Genomic DNA, 18,906 nt, shown 5'->3' on the forward strand with positions numbered 1-18,906 from the left:
TCAATTTGGTCTTTAATTCACCAGACTAGAGAAGATCCCAGACCTCCAGAACATGAGGTTTTGATACACCCTGAGCTCTACAGCACCAGTGCAAAGCAGAGCAAACTGTGCCAGTGCCAATTCTTTCACTACTAATGGAATCAGTCATGAAGAGCTTTAAACTGTTCACTTCCCCTGCTAAATCCTTAATGTTATGGAATCTCTTTGGCAACCTGAACAAATGGCTTGCTTTAAGATGCTGTGGAAGATTTATATGTTTGTGTGTTTTCTAAACATCTATTCCAAAATACTTTAACCCTCCTCATCACTAGAGCAAGGCTACAGCATCTGGTGTTCATTAAATCCAGGAAATTCCTGTTTTGCCCTTATGAAACTGTTAAGAGTTGATAACAGTTTTTTCAAATTTAGCTTTGTGATGAGGTGTTTTAGAAAACACATTAAATAATGAATATGAATTAGCAAATTTTTAAAATTTGCTTATGCTCAATTCAGACATTGGTCTTCTGCAATTCAAAAAAAAAATCAGAAAATACTTATCAAGTGTAAGTTAATGAATTACCTTTATGATACTTAAATATAGAATTTTGGACCCATCAATTTAAAAGTTGTAATCCATATAACAGAAAAGAAATGATACAGAGGTTCACAAGTCATCTACTCTTGGTGCTTCAGCTTCACTATAGCACATTTTTTTCTAAAAGGTCAAGAAAAGATTCTGGATCTTGTACAGAACTTATTCTTCATATCCTCGCTGAATCCTACTATGCACACCTTGGCTGTAAATTTCAATACCTTTGTGTTTCAATTCAAAACAAAACAAGTCTCTCCTTATTGCTTTAGTATCAATAGTCTAATTAAAACTGTCGCCAGCAGTGAGAAGAACGATACCATTGAGCCCTAAGTGCTTCACGACAGACTGACCAATATCACAGAAAGAAAAACAAAGTTTTCCTAATTGTTTTCCCCCTATATTGGGAGGAAAGCTGTGAATGACTACACACAGGATGTAAAGCTGCTGAAACCACAGGCAGGTATACTGCAAAAAAACTATATAAAACTATACAAAAAAAGTATAAAACTATACAGAAAACCTGGGATATCTTGGCGATGACTGGTCCAGTGCAGGGTAAAGCACTGTCCATCCATGGCTGCTGCTCCCCCATGAATGACTCAGGCACTCAGCTCCAGCCAAGGAGGCAGGCACAGATAGCATGTTCTGAGTTCAAGTCCCTGGAGAGCCAGCCAGTTATTTGTTGCAGGCTCTCCTCTCAATCACAAAATGTCATTAAGTGAAGCTAAGTGTATGTTAAACACTTGGGATATTTACCCCTATATAAACAGCTGCTGTAGTTGCAAATGGAAAGTTACAGAATTGCAAACAATTGGTATTAAGTGTAAACAGAACATATAAACTACACCTTATTTTACAAGGAATAGGAACCTCAGAGTTAAGAGGTTCTTTGTACACATGCTGTAATTTACTATCTTAGGTGTATATACACACAACCCAGCACACCAGAGCTGGCCAGAGAGTACAAGTCTTAACTCTAGAGCCACCCTGAAATTCACAGGCATTTGAAACACTTTTTTTAATAGTTTAACATGTTGCTAAAATGTCTTGTTTACAGCCCATCACTATCTCACTATCTTAAGTTTCTTTTGGCACAAGGACTTTCCAGGATAATCATTCCCACTGCAGATACACTCAGTATGCCCAGCTGGAATATGTGCTCCCTTTCCTCAATTTTTAGTTTTATCAGCTCATAACTCTTAGTTGTTTTATTTCCTGTGGTACTCAAATTCACGGGAATTCACTCAAATTCATTGATAGAGCTTCACCACATTACCTTCTACTTGAGGTCACTAATAAAGAAGTTAAATTAATTTACTTTAAAGCTGCATTTCCAAGTACCAAAGCAGAAACCCAACCAAACACCTTTTACCCCTCTTTTCTTGGCCTTTCATTCACTTTTATTCTTCAGAACTAAGCCCATTTAAATTAGAGGGAAAAAATTTACAAGCACCACTTTATTTCTTCTTTTCTGTCCTCAGCAGAAAAACAAACTCTTGTGCCTCTTGAGCATTAGGTGTGCATCAGTTCACAGCAGCCCAAGGAGAGGGTACAGAGAACTCCCCAGGTTTGCACAGAGACCTTGTCACTCCTGCATTATTGTAAATGTTAGTTCCACATACTAATACCTACATACAGAACACTTGCACTTTTCCCAGTCTTAATTCCTTCCCCCAATTTTTCCCACTTAAGGAAAATTTTTTTTCCATGCAAGTGGGGAAAAGAAAAAATAAAATCAATTTGGACTTTAACACCATGTGGGAAAGTACCTCAGAAACAATCTCACTTTACACCATAAAAATTTTATTAATCCTGAACCTTTCTAAAAAGATAATTTTTCTTCCCAAGAGATCTTATTCATTTACTAAGGTTAGCCCACACTCCCACCTACACATTCTATATGTAACATAGAGAGAAATGATCTGAAGTTCACTTTTTTGGTTTTTAAATATGTATCAGCCTGGACAGAAACACATGCAGTAATCTCAATTTTTTATGCAGAAGAGAAATTAAGTGTTGCTTTCAATTAGTCACAGGTATGACTCCTTAAAAACAGAATAAGAAAGTTTATTTCAAAGAAAGATGTCCAGACTGTATACTTAGTACTAAGAGGCTGGATTTCCAAAAGCAACATAATTTAAAAGATAACACTGGTCATTCCTAAGAAACAGCTCCACTTAGGTTTCTTAGAGAACCCAAAAAAGCATGCAGGCTGTCCCTGTCAGGGACACAATGAGTATTTACTGTTCTGCTGGGCTTGGCCAACACTCGTCTTTGTACTCTACAGAAACAAACACAAAACCCCACAAAACACCCACTCATCCAAAATGTTACCAGAAACACTGGCTTTGGCTGCTGTAAAATAAAGAACTGTTCTGATTAGATACAGAATTATACAGCAGAAGGCACACATGCTTAATACAGCAGTTATGATTAAATAAATATTCACAGAATTGCAAGCTCCTTAAAATAGGTTGGTGTATCAAGTACCTATATAAAGCCAATATAACTTCAACAAGAAATTTCTTTAAGAAACAGCAGACTGAAATGGAAATACTTCAGGTGACCAGTATTGATGTATGACTCTAAAAATTCTTTATTCTTTGGTTTTACTATGCTAACAACTAATCTCACCCCATAATAAGAAAAACATAAAATACCTTTTTTCGATTTTGCTCCGATCTTCAACTTTGATGGCCAAGCAATCTGTGTGTTTGTTTCTTCCATAATCTATTAAAAAAGAAAGTATTTGCAAAAATTCATTTTTTTTTCTCCTGCAAAAGCATATGTTCATTTTCTGAAAATACAATGCTTAGCGTTTTTAACACTGTTAAATGTTATTACTTTGAAATAACACAAGCCATTAACTGCTTCTCTGGTTTTCTTGAGAACTTTTACCTGTTAATAAGCATGGTTGAGTTCTGATCATTCAAAAGAATTCCACAGAGCAAACCCAAAATGCTCAACAGCTTCCATGAAGTTCAAATGACCACTAATAGCTACAGCAGACTCCACATCTATCTCTGAGGGAGTTTCAAACCTTTACAATTCAACACAAATATTTCTTCAGTTACCTTCAAATGGTTTTTAAGTAAAGCCTATCAAATTTAAATTGAGTCTTTCTGAGTCTCCATAAGTCAAAATATATTGGTTTGCCTCATCTTTACTCAAAAGCAGCTTTTCATTATAAACTTCTCCAGACTCCAGAATTTTTACTTCTCAGTTTAGCAGGTCAGAGCAGACATTTGACAGCTTTTATTTATTATAACACAGTGTGTAACCTACCTGCACATCTCCAACCAGCCAACAGGGAAAAACTATGCACACACTCTTACACTGTGAAAACCATGCAGGCATTGAGCTCAGTGTCAGCTCTCATTCTGCTGCTGCCTTTGGCTCAGTGAAAACTCCACCAGCCCTATTACAGGCAGATCATACTGAAATTTCATCCTGGCACAGAACTACAGAGCTTCACCAACCCAATTTAGTTGTAACACAGGAGAAGGAACTGCTTGACACCAAAGACTTCAGACAGATGGATAGAAATCCAGCTCCTAGAAATGCTGGGCATGTCTACTGACACTAAAGGCTTCTCTTTTGCACCAAGATCTCACCAACAAGCATGGCTAAGCGCATACCTCTCATCATACTTCAGATGGAATGAAAGCAATTAAAATGTCAAAATAATTAGCAAAGCCACTTCCAAGAAGAAGTGTAACGCATTAAGAAAACAGCCACTATACCAGTAAGTTTTCCATAACAGTATATTTTAGAATTAAGGCAGATTTCTCTAACAGTTCCTAATTCTTATCTTCTACATCCAAATCCCAAGGACACCATAACAACTTCCAGATTAGCATGCCATGTGGAAAAACTGAAAGCGTCAGCCAGACTTCATTATACTATATTTTTGGTTTCAGCACTATTGGATAATAAGTTACAGCTGAAATAAAACATTTCCAGGAGGGTGAAATTCTACCAGCAACATACATATACTTTTCACCATTTTTGAATCCAGATGTGAAAAAAGCTGTTTCAAAGAATTCACTTGTCTCTGATAAAAGGCTTTGGGCGAGGATTTTTTTTAATTGTGCAACAGGCAGTGAAATACACAGAAAATTGGAAGGCATTAGCTACAAGGAAAAGGGAGATGCTAAAACAAAGAACAGTGCAGGACCGAGTTATAGAAGATCCAACATGAAAGGAACCACAAGAGAGGAGACAGAAGAAGAATGCATATCATTCAGGGCAAGTGTTACATCCCATCAGTCCTTTACCCTCTTAATAAAGGTTGGAGACTTCTGTCTTGAAGAAATTTTATCCTCCCCGTTTCTTGTGCTAAACTAAAATAAAAGGAAAACCCACAACTTCACAGCTGCACATTCTGGGGACATATGAGAAAGACACATATAAGATCTTCAAGGGAAAAGCAGTCTGACTGCCAGCCACTGAGATTTGGCCATCTACTATCCTTAAGCTCTTTGTAATGTTCAAAATTGCCACATTAGACCAAAAAAGACAACTCAGTTTGGTCCCTACAAAGGCAAGTTTATCTCCTATCCCAGACAGACAAAAAAAAGTCAGGATGCATTTAAATGAAGTACATTTACTAAAGTATCAAAATGCTCAGTCTGTGCTGGCTTTCAACTCTGGGCTGTAATGTTACAATAAATCAGGACTTCGCTAAGAACACCTGAAGTTAAACTACACCACTTTCTTCTTAAACTATCATTGTATTTAAGTTACTACTTATGTATTGTATTTATTATAACAGCAGTGTCCCAAAAGCCCTGGAAAACTTGGAGCTGAGTTTTTATGAGAGCAGTTAAACTTGAAAGTAAAGATGATATTGAAGACTGCATAGATCACTCTTGCATCAACTTTTTGTTTCAGCTTTACCATTCAAACCCAGGGAATTTGAAGTGGCAAGATTTTACTTTTTTTCCCGAAAAATCTGGAATAATTCCATGGCAACCTCAAGTGCATGTTGCAATGGAATGGCTTCATTAGTGAAAACAGTATTATATGGCACACACCCTGAGCAGAACAGGGGTTCTGCTCTCACATGAAAACGAGAACTCACAAGTGCTCCAGCTATAATACATGCATTCCAATTGTATAAATACTTGAGTTACATAACATTTAGAGGAAATTCAGCCTAGGGATGACTCAGAGTTCATGATCTCTGCAGAACAGCACCTCTGCATAGCTTCCCTTATTCCCACACAAAATAAGAGATAGAGTGAGTACTAATCAGTGCTCTCCTCGCCTTGAGGGATCAACTGACCAAAGAGATCATGCATATCTGTCAGCAAGGTTTAACCCCCAACAAATAATGTTGTGCTTCTTCTCAAAATAAAGGAAAACCTAAGAAATTGTCTTTCTACAACTTTCCTTCCTCCCCTTTCCCAAGTGTAATTGTAGTGTTTACAAGCCAAAATATGTAAGCTATTCTCAGTGGAGAAAAACCAGAAGAGGACAAGACACTGGAAGACACCAACAAAACAAATCAGATTCTACTCTGACCCTGAAAAAATTGGCTTCAATTGCAAATCATTGGGCCTTCAAGAAAAAAGAAAAGAAGCCTAACTGTAAGGCAGCTGGAAGACAAGCTTTTGGCTTCCTTGTATTCCAGCTTGAAAAGTTTATAGTTTAAGCACTTTGGGGAGTTTTTACATAAAGATAGTAAGAAATTATTTTTTCTTATGCCGTATGTTTTGCTTAGCTGATTTTGGATGGAAACTGGAATGTCCTGAATGCAACAAAACCAACCAAACAAAACTCCCCCAAAGCCCACAAGTATTTCAGAATTCAAAGGAAGTATTTTACACACGGTGGATGAACAAGAACAACATATATAACAGACCTTTCTTCATTTAAAGCAGGCACATTAAATCAAAGTATTAATCTTTATAGTTAGTGTTGGTAAGATACCTATTTCTGACCTTCCCACCTTTGGGATTTGGGCATCTTGGCCTTTTCTGCCTCAGGTATTAATCACAGTGAAAGGAAAAATGGGTCAGACAGGAACCTGCATCTACTAGTGGGTTTCTCTAGTTTCCCAGTCTGAATTCCTTCTCCACTTTTTCCCACTTAAATGAGATTCTTTTTCCACACAAGTGAGGAAAAGGACAAATTCAAATAAAAGTTTGGACTTCAATATGATGTGGGAAAGTAACTCAGAGACAATCTCACCTTACACCATGAAGATGTTATGCCTAGTCTCAGAATACTTGGTTTCACAGACTTTCAGTGTTCATCTTGCATCTTCAGCTTTCAGGAAAGTTGTCTTAGTCCCCTCAGACTGCATGCATTTACAGCTGTATAAACAAGTTCATGCTTATGGTATACTTGAATCATGGAATATAACTTAGATGAAAATTAAAGGAAAATGCATTTCTATAGGACAAGACCTGAAGAGTCACAGCAGACATGTGAAATTCTGCATGGGGTGATCCTTAGTTCTATCTCTTGCAATGGATAAGAGGTGATGCGGCACAATCTGAGAGGATGACTAATCCCTGAACATGACTTTTGGCAGCAAGGACACAGCAATGGGTGTAGATGGAACCAGAATTACGATATTTAATGGTTTGTTGTTTTTTTGGTTTGGGGGAGGAGAAAGTAAGGCAAGAACAAGGATGGGAAGGAAGAAAGAGACTCAGAAGAGGGTTGTGTGAAGTTACCATTTGGGAATTCAAACTCCAAAACTGGTGAGGCCAGAGAAAGCACTTGCATTGCCAGAGCACATTAGCAGGGCAGCATCAAGGACTACTGGTTTGGTGAGGAAATTTGAAGAATATAAGGAGTTAAAGAAGAGATTACAAAACTTTGCCCAAAGCCTGGTGCAAGTGCGCAGCTCTTATGGAAGTCTGGCCAACACTGTGGGTAACAGCAATGGATTCACATCCCAAGCCCTGTTGTGGTTTCTTTCCTCCTGAGGTCATCTACATAAGAAATTCCAATCAAGAATTCACAGTTTGTCACATCTACTACTCGAAGTTGGACAGTACAGTCTGACTCCCCTGTGTAAGCACTAATTCTGCAGGTAAGGAGCAGGGGCTGTTCCTGAGAAGCAGCAATGGCCCCAGGCACCCTCACATTCCAGATTACACTATCCAGAGCTTCCAGTTTATGCTCCTGTGTGGCAAAAAACCCCCACCTCCTATGCAGAGAACCAGAATTAAAACCATAAAACACAGAAAATGCTTTAGAAATTTTGCTCTGACTGCAGTGTGTCAAGTACTGACAGCTCACATGGTAAGTGCAATCTGTTTAAAATACACAACCAAAGGATGCACAAGTAGGACAAGGATCAAGCTCCACTTGAGTGTCTGTAGAGAAAGGAGTAGTGGGACAACAGGGTCTTCCCACACACAAGAACAGAGAGTGCCTTTGTGTCTTCAAGGGCAGGGCTCTGCATTTTCCCATTTTATAGTCCAACTGTCAGAAACCCAGACACATTTTCAGAAAAGGTGACTGCTTGGCTAGTCCTTCTTCCCTTGTCTTGGAAAAAGGTAATAGGGAAATTATTTTAGACATTACTGTCTGGAATAAGCAGCATGGATAAGGATCAATACTCTCATATGTTTTTGTTCATGCTTCCACTGCAATTCATTTGCTTCAATACTGCAGGAAATTTATCTTTACCTACTCACTTGTCCATCTCTGTTAAAGTGATTTTTATTTCAAGTTCTTATTAAATGCTAAAATAACTGTCAAAAAACATTGATGTGTTTCTGATTGACATATAAAAGGGGAACAAGGAAAACTTGCCTGCTTCCCACCTGCATACTGCTACACAGTGTCACGTCAAGCTAAGCAGAACACCAACAACACTTCCCTACAACTTCTCAGGGGCAATGCTTTTGTGCAGACTTTGAGGCTTCCCCAGAGCAGCACACAGGCTGTTTGCTGTCAAGGAGTAATCCTAACCCATACTGACTCTAACAAATTTACCATCTTCACAAAGCATTCACAGCTATTCCTAAGAGCTTACCAAGAATTAAGGCAAGCATGTGCAGGATGAAGAGGTCCTGAAGCTAAAATTAGAGGTCAAGGTCAACATCATGGGCAATGTATTTATTCATAGTTTTGATCAATGTGTATCAAAAGTTTTATACTAAATACTAAAACTAATGAACAGATTATGCATAAAAGCAATAAAAGGCAGCGGAGTAAAATACATCGGTTTTAAAAATGAAACTTTCAGACTGTACATAAAAGCTCTAAATCACTAAAGATGGAATTGGGGAAAGCTGCCTATATGGATATGGCTTTGGAATTTTTATTGTTTCCATTTCCAGTAAGGGATTTTTAGCCTAGAAAGGATGAGAACGAATGCATGTATGCACACATACACTGCATCTCTGTTTTAACCTACAATTCACCTGAAAATAAATAAGATGATTCTTAAAACAATGGTCTTGTTTAAGCAAATATTGCAGTATTGTTGCTGCATCCAAAAACTACATTAAGTGAACCTTCTGCAACAAAAATGTTTGCAGAACTTTGCACTTAATTTGCAAATACGGCAAGAACAGTTAAGTGAGAGTAAAAATCAATCAAATGCCCTTACCTATGGAAAAACATTGAAGTCCTTCACTTGATTTAAACATTTATTTTACCCTCAATGGAAATACTAGTCAAGGGTCACAGGTAACACTTTTGTTTTAAATACATGACACAGCATAGTCAAAAATAGGGAATATTTAAGCATGCAAAAAATTATCTATAGAAGTTTCTGTCTGTATAGCATTAATGAATTACACAAGTAATGTCAAAAAATTCTAAGAAAAGTACCAGTGAAAAATCAAGTCCCACAGAACACTGTTCAAAACACCAATATGGATCCAACTCTCCGCTGAAACCAAAATCAGCAATTCTCCTCCTTAGAAGCCAGAAACCCAGTGTATATTCTTGAGTAGTATCATTATCATACTTGTCTCCTTGTATATGTATTTTTTCCCCCAAGGTAAAAGTACAAACATTTCTGAGAAGGAAATCCCTCCTCTCTTCTGAGGGAGGGTTTGACTCTCAGAATGAAAAGCACTGAGCACCTCAGTTGAGATGGTGGTGACAAACCACTCCTTCTCTACTGCTCTACAATGCAAGAGATCCTGCACAAAGTGTTAAGTATAGCAACAAAGTGGCATAAAGATCAACTTTATCAACTAAGACTTCATATTACAGGCAAAATATCAAGATAGTACCCATTGTTATCAGAAGCAGCACAGGAGAAACTGGAGATGAAATGGAAAAAAAACCCCAAAAATCCTTGGAATTACTCCATTGCCTTAGAAGAATGGTCACTATACTACAGATGGGATGAGTGCCATTTTCCACAAAAATGAAGCCTTCCCACCACTCAGCTCTGCCTGAACTAAGCAAAAAGTTAAGTAAGCATTCTTGATTTACCTTTTTAGAGAAACTGATCCAACCTAAACAGTCTCCTTTCCACTGGGTGGGGTTTTGCCAAAAGGGAGACAAATGTCTCAATCCCAAGATTTCCTGCAAATGTTAACTTGCACTGACATTCTTTCAGCTCTCTAATCCACACTGCCCTCTCCAAGCAGTCACTTCCTCTTCCCAGGAAGCTAAATGAGAGGAAGCTCAGTGTCAATTGGATGCCAGCAGTCCCATCCCAGCCAGGCACTTGAAGCCAGCTCTGGAAACGTATGGCCTTAATATATCCTTGTCACATGCTATGAGCCAAACTCTACATCAAGAGGTTATTTTAATGCTAGTGCAGATCCTGATTTCTACCCAGAAAAAGTGGAATGTGTGGAACCAGTTCCTGCAGCTCCAAGCTGCTGGTGTGGTTGAAACAGAGACAAGACTCATGATAATATCTGATCACCACCAGCTCATGAGGTCTCACCACCAGATAAATAACAGTGCAAGAAACAGAGAGCTGCCACCAGAAATGGAAACACAGCCCTGGGGGAACTACAGTTATAAATAGGCAGCTTGGGAATAGTCATGGCTGAAGACACACGAAAAGACCTTCAGAAGTTGGTCCTGAACATGGATAATAATTAGCTTGAGACATCTTAGTCTCAGGTCAATGATTAGTATTTTTAATGCCTGAAAATGCCCTAAGCCACTTGCATTTGAAGCTCTAGATATGCTTCACATTCAGAGATTAAAAAGTGAGACTGATTCACTTCCAGCCTGACCTACTGCAAGCAGAAAATTAAATTTATTTTGTATCAGAATATACTACCTACTTACAAAATGCATACATCAACACTGTATTAATATATTCACGTGTAAGAATATTGCAACAGTTAGGTTTGTCCCAGATCAACATAAAAGATATTTTTCAAAGATACAAGAGAAAACACAGGATGTTGCAAACCAAGCTCTTTTACATCTTAGATAAGCAAACAGGGCTTGAGGAAGATTCCTTGCTGCCTTTGCTGCCAGAGCCTCCTAAATAAATAAAAATGCACAATCATTAATAAAGGACTTTAACAGAAATATGATTAAAGATGCAGTTAGATATAGCTATTTTTCACATCTTCAAATAATTACAGGTGGTTTATTTTTTGACTTTGGTTAGGCATTTGTTTGTTTGTTTTCTGTTTTAGTCTCTTGCTACTACTGTTTCCAAATACCTGGACTGAAAGAGCACCTGTTTTTAAAGGACAGTTTCACCACATCATGTTTCCAAAGTGGCCTCAGTAACTTCTACAGTGCTAATCATTTAATAAAATGAGAAGCCACAGTTTAAACATGCTACATGTAAGCACTAGTCTTCCTTTACATTCCTAATCTCCTAATAATTAACAGAAGATATTTTAGTACACACACAAAACTTTTGCCCAGTTGCAACTTCACAGCTCCAAGCACTTGTGTCTCCCTCAGGGAATAACAGACTGCAGCCAAGAGGAACACAAGCATTTAAATACACTTTTTGCCTAAATCCAGAGATATCTTAAAAAACCCTAACTATCTGCAACTGGGAAAATGCATGCAAACACCACTTCTGTTTGCTTAATAAAGGTACAGAAGAAACCCAAAACATAAAAGAATGCCAAACACTCTGGACCAGTAAAACACACAAGTTACAGCTGGCTGGTAGTATTTTGAGCTGCTTACAAAACCAAGCTCTGCAAATGAACTCTAAACTCCAGGAAAGCCAGAGCTGAGGAGCCCCTCCAGGCATACTCCCAAAGCCCACACTAACACATGCACACTGAATAATACTGAAATGAAGAGCTTGAATGTGACCCGTGCAGAGCACCATGAGTGCATGATTTCCAGTCACCACCTTCTGCACGTGCAGTCCCAGGGACTCCACCCAAATTCCACTAAAGCCACAATCTTCACCTATCACCCACCCTACTGCTCACAGGCCCTTGAGAAGGCTACAGATACACTCCTGTCCAAAGAAGTTTCAGAATGAAAGATTACCATCAGCACTAAGATTCCCAAGTGTTTAAAAAGAAGAAAAGAAACCAACTTGATGATGACAGAGCTAAATTCAAACCACAATGATGCATGCAATTCCTCTCTGTCCACAGGGCCAACCCTCACCTGTTTTGGATTATGAACTCTTCAGCACAGAGAATCACCACCTTCTTACATTTTATATAGGAGTGCCACACACCTCTATAGGGCTACATAAATTATCTGTTCCCTGGAACAATGTCCTGGCTTTGCTGGGGAAAGGGTCTTGCTTCCTATGAGGCATGAACCAGATGCTGTAGAACTCGGTGGAAAACATCCACCATCAACCGAAAATGGGCTTTGTATCAAGGACATGTAATAACTTCATATTATGTATTCTCCTCACAGGATAAATAAGAAAAACAATTTAGAGAGCAAGGCCCACAAGGATCTTTTACATAAATAGCATGTAACAAACAGCAGAGCAATCCATGTTTATTTAGGATTACCTGTTGCTGAACTGCAGATCCAAAAGCTCTACAGAGAAAACTATGCCATTATTAACTTATTTCTTGTTAAATTATTAGTAGCTCCCAGTGGTTTTGAAAAATCCTCATTAGATGATGTTGGCTTTTCCCTCTAAAAGTTAGAAATATTAGAAGAAAATATGATAAAGTCTTTAGGCTTTTGAAAGTGACACTACCAAAAGACATTTACTTTTCACTTGAATTTAGGACCAGAGGAAGGGACACTTCTTCACCTGATCTTCCCTGACACAAAAGTGCAGAAAAACTACCTGAATTTCACCAAGAACTGGGGCTTATTCTGTAACTCCACAAGCAACTGCATTACATGTGCTTGTTTCTGCTAAAATACTCAGTGAAATAATGCATTTTGACATTTAAAGTTTTATTAAACTCTGGAAGCTGAAAGTTGGTAGGAACAGTTCACGTCCACTGAGATTCTGCTTGATTATGAAAATCCAGGTAATACTGCTTTCTCACATATTTGAAGACCAGCAAAAGACTGCTTAGCATCAAACCCTTGTATCAATTTTCTTCAAAAGCCTCTCTGCAGCTTAACAATGCAGGCTGAGTCTCTGCCAACCCCCCAGGCACAGCATCATCTCTCCTCCTTCTTGGTCTGCATGCCTTGACATACAGAATAACCTTCCTGAATTTTTGCCTTGCCATTTCAGCATTCCTATAAAAACTTCTACCACCTCACACACCACTTCCAACCACTTCCACAATGAGGGCGGTTCATCAGAACACACCAAACACAGCATTATTTTTGCAAATAAAGCCCTCATGTTCTAGATGTGGCCTTTCAAGGATGCACTTCGCCCTCCCTGTTCCCCTCAAAATCCTGCCAATAATGTCCTGAAGTCTCATTATCTGAACTGCTCCAAAAAGTGCCTTTGCTGCAGCTTCATATTGAGTTTGTGAAGTGTCCTGCTGCCTTAGTTTGCAATGTGTTTCTCATGCCACAAATCACTTTCTTGCTCACTGCACCAACCTGAAACACATGAATTGAGTCTTCATTTTACCTCCACATACTCTGCCTTATTCATTTCACATGAGAGAGGAAAAATTTAACCCTGATTAAAGGAAATTGCACAGACAGAGACGGTGAGTAAGCTATGAGCAACCTTCCAGAGATTTCTTCCAAAAAAAAGAGAACTCAAAGGAGATAATTTCCATCTGGTTTTATTAGCTGTAGCATTGTGTGTATGTGCTCAGAAACTTCAGAAATCTACACTCTGGAGTTGACGATATTTTAAGAAGAATGCCAGCTAAAATGAAGCAGCTTTAACCTATTGCAGCACCCACACTCTGCCTAGATAATAATTATGCACAAATATGACAAGACCTAAATGCCACGATAGCCACTCTATCATCAGTGTGGATAAGGAGTGCACTCACTGACATACTTAAGTTTAGCCTATTTGGCTTTCCTATGGAATTCAACACAGTATTTTCTGCTATTACACTAGTGACTACATAATTGTAAGGTACATCATATCTACAGTAAATATTCAAGTAATCAAATACACATGTCAAACAGATAAGGCACTCAAGAATAAATAGTTCATCTACATCTTTAAGAATTATGAGCAGACTTATCTGAGAGACAGAAAACACTGTGGTAAAATGAATAACGTTTAGAATAAAGCATAGGCTACTATGGTTTAGCTTTGTTTCAGCAAGTTAAAAATATCAAAGTATTTTGATAAAATCCTAAGGAGGCACTATTGACATATTCTCCTCTGTGCACACTAATATCAGACAGTTAACCACCACATCCGGAAAAATAACTCTTACTGTTAGTTAAGAGAAACATAAATCTGAAAATCCAAACATTTTGGCAGCATATACACTCCTCCTCACCAGCCTTTATCAAGGCATCCCGCAATGTCACATGCAGGGTAAAGCAACTTTTCACATCTTCCTTTCTGGAATGACCACTTAAAATTATAGCAAAATACAGCAAATTATTTCAATGGACAAGAAGTCCAAAAGGAGTGTCAAGGCATTTCAGCATACAGAAAAGTCTGCACTGTCTTCTCTGTACTAAAGACAAAACAGCTCATTTTTATTAGCCTGCAATATGCACCTTTTCATTAAAATAATTCATAATGTTCTTCATACTATTCTTGAAAAAAACCAAAACCAAAAGATAAAAAAAAAAACAATACTATGCTGATTTGCAAGTCATTACTCTTGACCATGCTTTATTTTGTAGTTTAGTTGCAGGACTCCTTCTTCCAGTCCTTCCGTGCCTCCTGTCCAGCCAACTCACAGCCTAGGGGGCCCTCCAGGGATATCCCCGGGGTGCCCCACCTCAAAACGCACCACAACACCCAGGTGCACCAAATATTATGCAGACCAATACCAGCTTTCATTTAAACTCCCCCAATACTATGCTGCTTTGCAAAAATAATTTGCAAGTCATTACTCTTGACCATGCTTTATTTTGTAGTTTAGTTGCAGGACTCCTTCTTCCAGTCCTTCCGTGCCTCCTGTCCAGCCACAAACTTTGTTGAATCATTCTGTGGATTGTGCATCTCTTTCTTAAAAGCCCATTGCATTTCTCAACCAAATATTTATGTTTTCAACAATATCACAGTAAGTTTCAAGGCATTATTTTAATAACAGGATGCAGCATTTATCCACAGACAATCTCCTTAAGACCACCTCACAACATCTTCTGGGTTAACAATTAAGCATAACAAATGTTTATCATGCATATTTTAACATTTTCAGTATAAGAATTGTTATAACTGTAAAATTGTTTTTGTGCATGGATAACAGGAGCATACACCAAAGAACCTTCCTCATCTCATTCCATGCATGGCTGGTAGCAAGGAGACACTTCAAATGACAAAATTTTTAAAAATTTGGTCAATATGGCAGAAACTGCAGGTGAAGTTTAATTAATTGATCACATGCATGAATAACTGGTATCTTTTTTTTTTCTCTCTAGTTAGGTGCTGTTATAGAATTGAAATATCTTTCTTACCTTCTGAAAAAAGTCTTCCCCACTTTTCCCTTTGCCCTCTGCAGCAGCTGTAAAACAAAGTGGGATCTGGTTACTAAATACACAGGAGACAATTTGCAGGCTTACATATAGAAATTCTCAGTGAGTACAAGCTACTGTAAAGTAACTCTGGGTGTTTTTTCTCATGCAATAAACATTTGTCAACAGCTGAGTAATACCCAGATTAACCTTTCACAAGCCACTTGCCAAGGACAGAGTCTGAACTCTTCGTATTTGGGTACTCGAGCTCTAACATGCTGATAGATATTTTAGTTACAAAATCCACATGGTCTAAGTGTAACAATTTAGTCACACTGCATACTTTGCCCTGCAATTCTACCAACAGCAGGATCAAAAGAAAGCTAGGAGAGTACAAGATTTTCTGTATCGAGTATCACATTATTCAGTGATCTCAAGACCACGACCTGGATTATCTCCCACTTGTATTTAAACCCATAACTGCAAATTTAGTTAATGCACATTATTGCACTTAAAATGATACAACTGTTTGCACATAGCTTATGCTGTAGGTTATCTGTGTTGAACTAGCAACCAGCTCAAAACACAGCAGCTCAAACTGATTACAAAGAGGATAATTTCCTTTTCCCTGGAGAAAGGGATGCCTTCAAAAAGAACTCCAAGGGTGGAAAAGTTTCCTGGATGGTACAGGATTACTGAAGCAACTTTGTATTTCTCATGCACAAAACAGACCCCCTGAGCTCACCCCATCACCCTGGCTTCAAAGCTGTGTTTCAACTGCTTAGTTCTGCCCTCCTCCTCCAATTACACAACCAATTCCAAACTCTTGAGGAACTGTTAATTCAGCTAATACAATGTGATAGCAAATGCAAGTGAGCAGACACAGGCTGGAGGCAAGGGATGACTTCTACCCCAGAGGAAGAAGTGCCACTACATTTGAAATAAGCTTCTCAAAATCTCAATAACAACACGTAAATACCACAGAGAAGAGCTCACTAGCAAGATTTATCTAATACAGTTCAGAACTTCATGATTCAGCTCCAGTGCAGCCAGAACAGAGGCAGCAAATGAAGCCTGTCAAGCATTCATCTTGCTGCAGAGCAATTCCAGACTCCCCAGTTCCACAAGTCTGAGGAAAAAAAAATCCCTCCCCATCTTCAAAACCCTTAGGTGCCTTCATGAGAAGAGCAAACTGGTTCATATTTCACCAGAACAAGGTCTTCTGGAAGCAGAGAAAACAACTGGGGAAGGTTTGTTTTCCAGATTTACAAGCTACTGATACAAGCAGAAAAAGACAACTTCCTTGAAGCAACCCCTTGATAGGTGCACATTTCTTGACATGTTTTCCATTAACTGAGGAAGAGGTAGGGAATGTTTTTGGGAAGGGAGGAGCACCACCACTCTATTGCAAGTGGAACATGGGACCAACATGCTTTTAATCAGAGGGTACACAAGATAAATTGGAGATGAGAACGTGACAGATGTGTGGCTGAAGCCACAGTTTTGAGAACAGACAGATTTTGTTCCAGCTGCAAATGCATAATTTCCAAACTGAAATACAAACAAGAGATGGCTTAAGATAATAGCAGCGATGCTCTGCAGGGCATTAAGTAGAATGCTGACAAAGAGGATTCCAAGCTTTTTATTGTAGGTTTATTTTTAATATGAATCATTCTGGTGACCTGATTTACAGTTTGGCCCCACCAACAACTGATGGCACAACAGAAAGAATCCAACAAGCACGGACAAAGTGGGAAAGAAGAGGGAATGAAAACATCCCAAAAACCCACAACAGCAGAGACAATAGGAAAGTTGGAGCAAATTGCACATTATAAAAACCTTTAGCTAGTAACTAGGAGGTTTAGTTGTTACAACATATTATAAAGATAGGGTCTTTCATTAGGACTTTTCAGCACATAAGATGCTTTATTATAACCCATTTGTCAGGTCTCGTGATAGCTATGAAAAGGAAAGGCAGACAGTATGGTGATTTTTGGAAAGACACTGAATTTGAAGGTCTATCCCTCAGAATTGTTCTTCACATGTTAAGAGATACTGCAATCTGTTGGAATTTTGTCGCTTCATGTCCAAGTTGCAGCACTATTTAATCCAGGAAGAGGTATGTCTCTGATCATACCTCATGCTTCTATATTAAGGTGATCTAGTCATTACCATCTCCATTATGCATTGAATTAATAAAGAAAAGATGCTCAGAATTGTGGCTTAAAGTATTTTGTTATATTTAGACTGACATATTTCACCATAAAAGAGAAAAGCCCTAAAAACTTGAAGACAAACTACACAGATCAATGTATTATGCTTCTTTTGAGGTCAGCTATTTTCCAGCGATTGTCTCTCTTTTCCCTCCTTCCTCATATGATCTAACTCTTTGTACCAATTATCTACTTACTCTTTTATTTTACTTCCTAAATTTCCTCTGGCTTTTATGGGGAGAAATTGCAGTTAAAGAAATTTAACTTCTATCAGTAGTTTATGAATTTTGTAATGCTACCCACCATTATCTACATTTGCATGTATGTTTACTCCCAAAGTAAGTACCTATGTTTAAGAAAGCTTCCAAATGTGTCTGAAATGTTTATGATTCATATGAAATTATCTTGAAGCCTTTCTGCTCTCTAAAGTAGGTAAAGGAAGTCTTGAAAATTCTGAAAATAGTAGGAATAGCCAAAACCAAGGGCAAATTTATCCATTTCTCTTATAATGGAAAAGCTGAACAGATTTTGTTATAGCCAGACAAACCCAGCATCTTTTGCAGGGAAATGAGCAAGAGAAGTACTGCAGAGTTATGAAATGTATGCAGAAGCCATTAAAATGCAAATCATTTGCAGTGTTCTCTACAGAGACAATTTAGTAAGGCATTGAGGTTTACCTCAAATCAGATAAACTGAGATAAAAGCAAACTTGAATTCGTGTTTAGGAAAAAAAATCTCCTAGGTCATCACATGCCAAGATCACATTTTCTAAACAAATCTTGAGAGTATTAACCCCAACTCTCAAAATAAACTTCAACTTTGAAATACCATATTAAGAAGCCCACGATATTTACATCTGTCAATGCACTCTGGCAAATTATTTTTGTAATCTTAATAATAACAATTAGATTTCCAAGCCAAGCTTTATTCAGAAAAGCAGGAAGTTTTCAAGTTACCAAAGACCACAGCCAACAAGCCTTTTGTGGGAGGCTGAGGGGGCCAGCAGTGCTGTACCTGAGCTGCATGGAAGGTACAACAGAGCTCATCTCTACTATACTTGAAATAAGCTTTCAGATTTCAATGAACAAAGTTTCACATTTTCTGAAATTACAGAATTCAAAATACCACACCAGTAACAAACAACAAAGTGACATCATTGCCTGGCACGTGCCACAAGAGACCATTCCACCTTTCTGCCAGTGGTCCCTG

General features: G+C 38.2%; 1 protein-coding gene across 1 annotated transcript in view; it reads right to left on the reverse strand.

The window, feature by feature from the left end:
• The window catches only part of BICC1 (BicC family RNA binding protein 1), a 90,362-nt gene that overhangs the window by 41,323 nt on the left and 30,133 nt on the right, over nucleotides 1-18,906 (reverse strand). The window contains exons 2-3 of the mRNA XM_041405021.1: nucleotides 15,488-15,534; nucleotides 3,232-3,301 (exon numbers count right to left, since the gene is read on the reverse strand). Of these exons, the coding sequence (XP_041260955.1) occupies nucleotides 3,232-3,301; nucleotides 15,488-15,534 (117 nt within the window). The remainder of the gene's footprint in view (nucleotides 1-3,231; nucleotides 3,302-15,487; nucleotides 15,535-18,906) is intronic.

The sequence above is a fragment of the Onychostruthus taczanowskii genome, unplaced genomic scaffold (assembly GCF_017590055.1).
Source record: "Onychostruthus taczanowskii isolate IOZ18803 unplaced genomic scaffold, ASM1759005v1 scaffold22, whole genome shotgun sequence".
NCBI lineage: Eukaryota > Metazoa > Chordata > Aves > Passeriformes > Passeridae > Onychostruthus > Onychostruthus taczanowskii.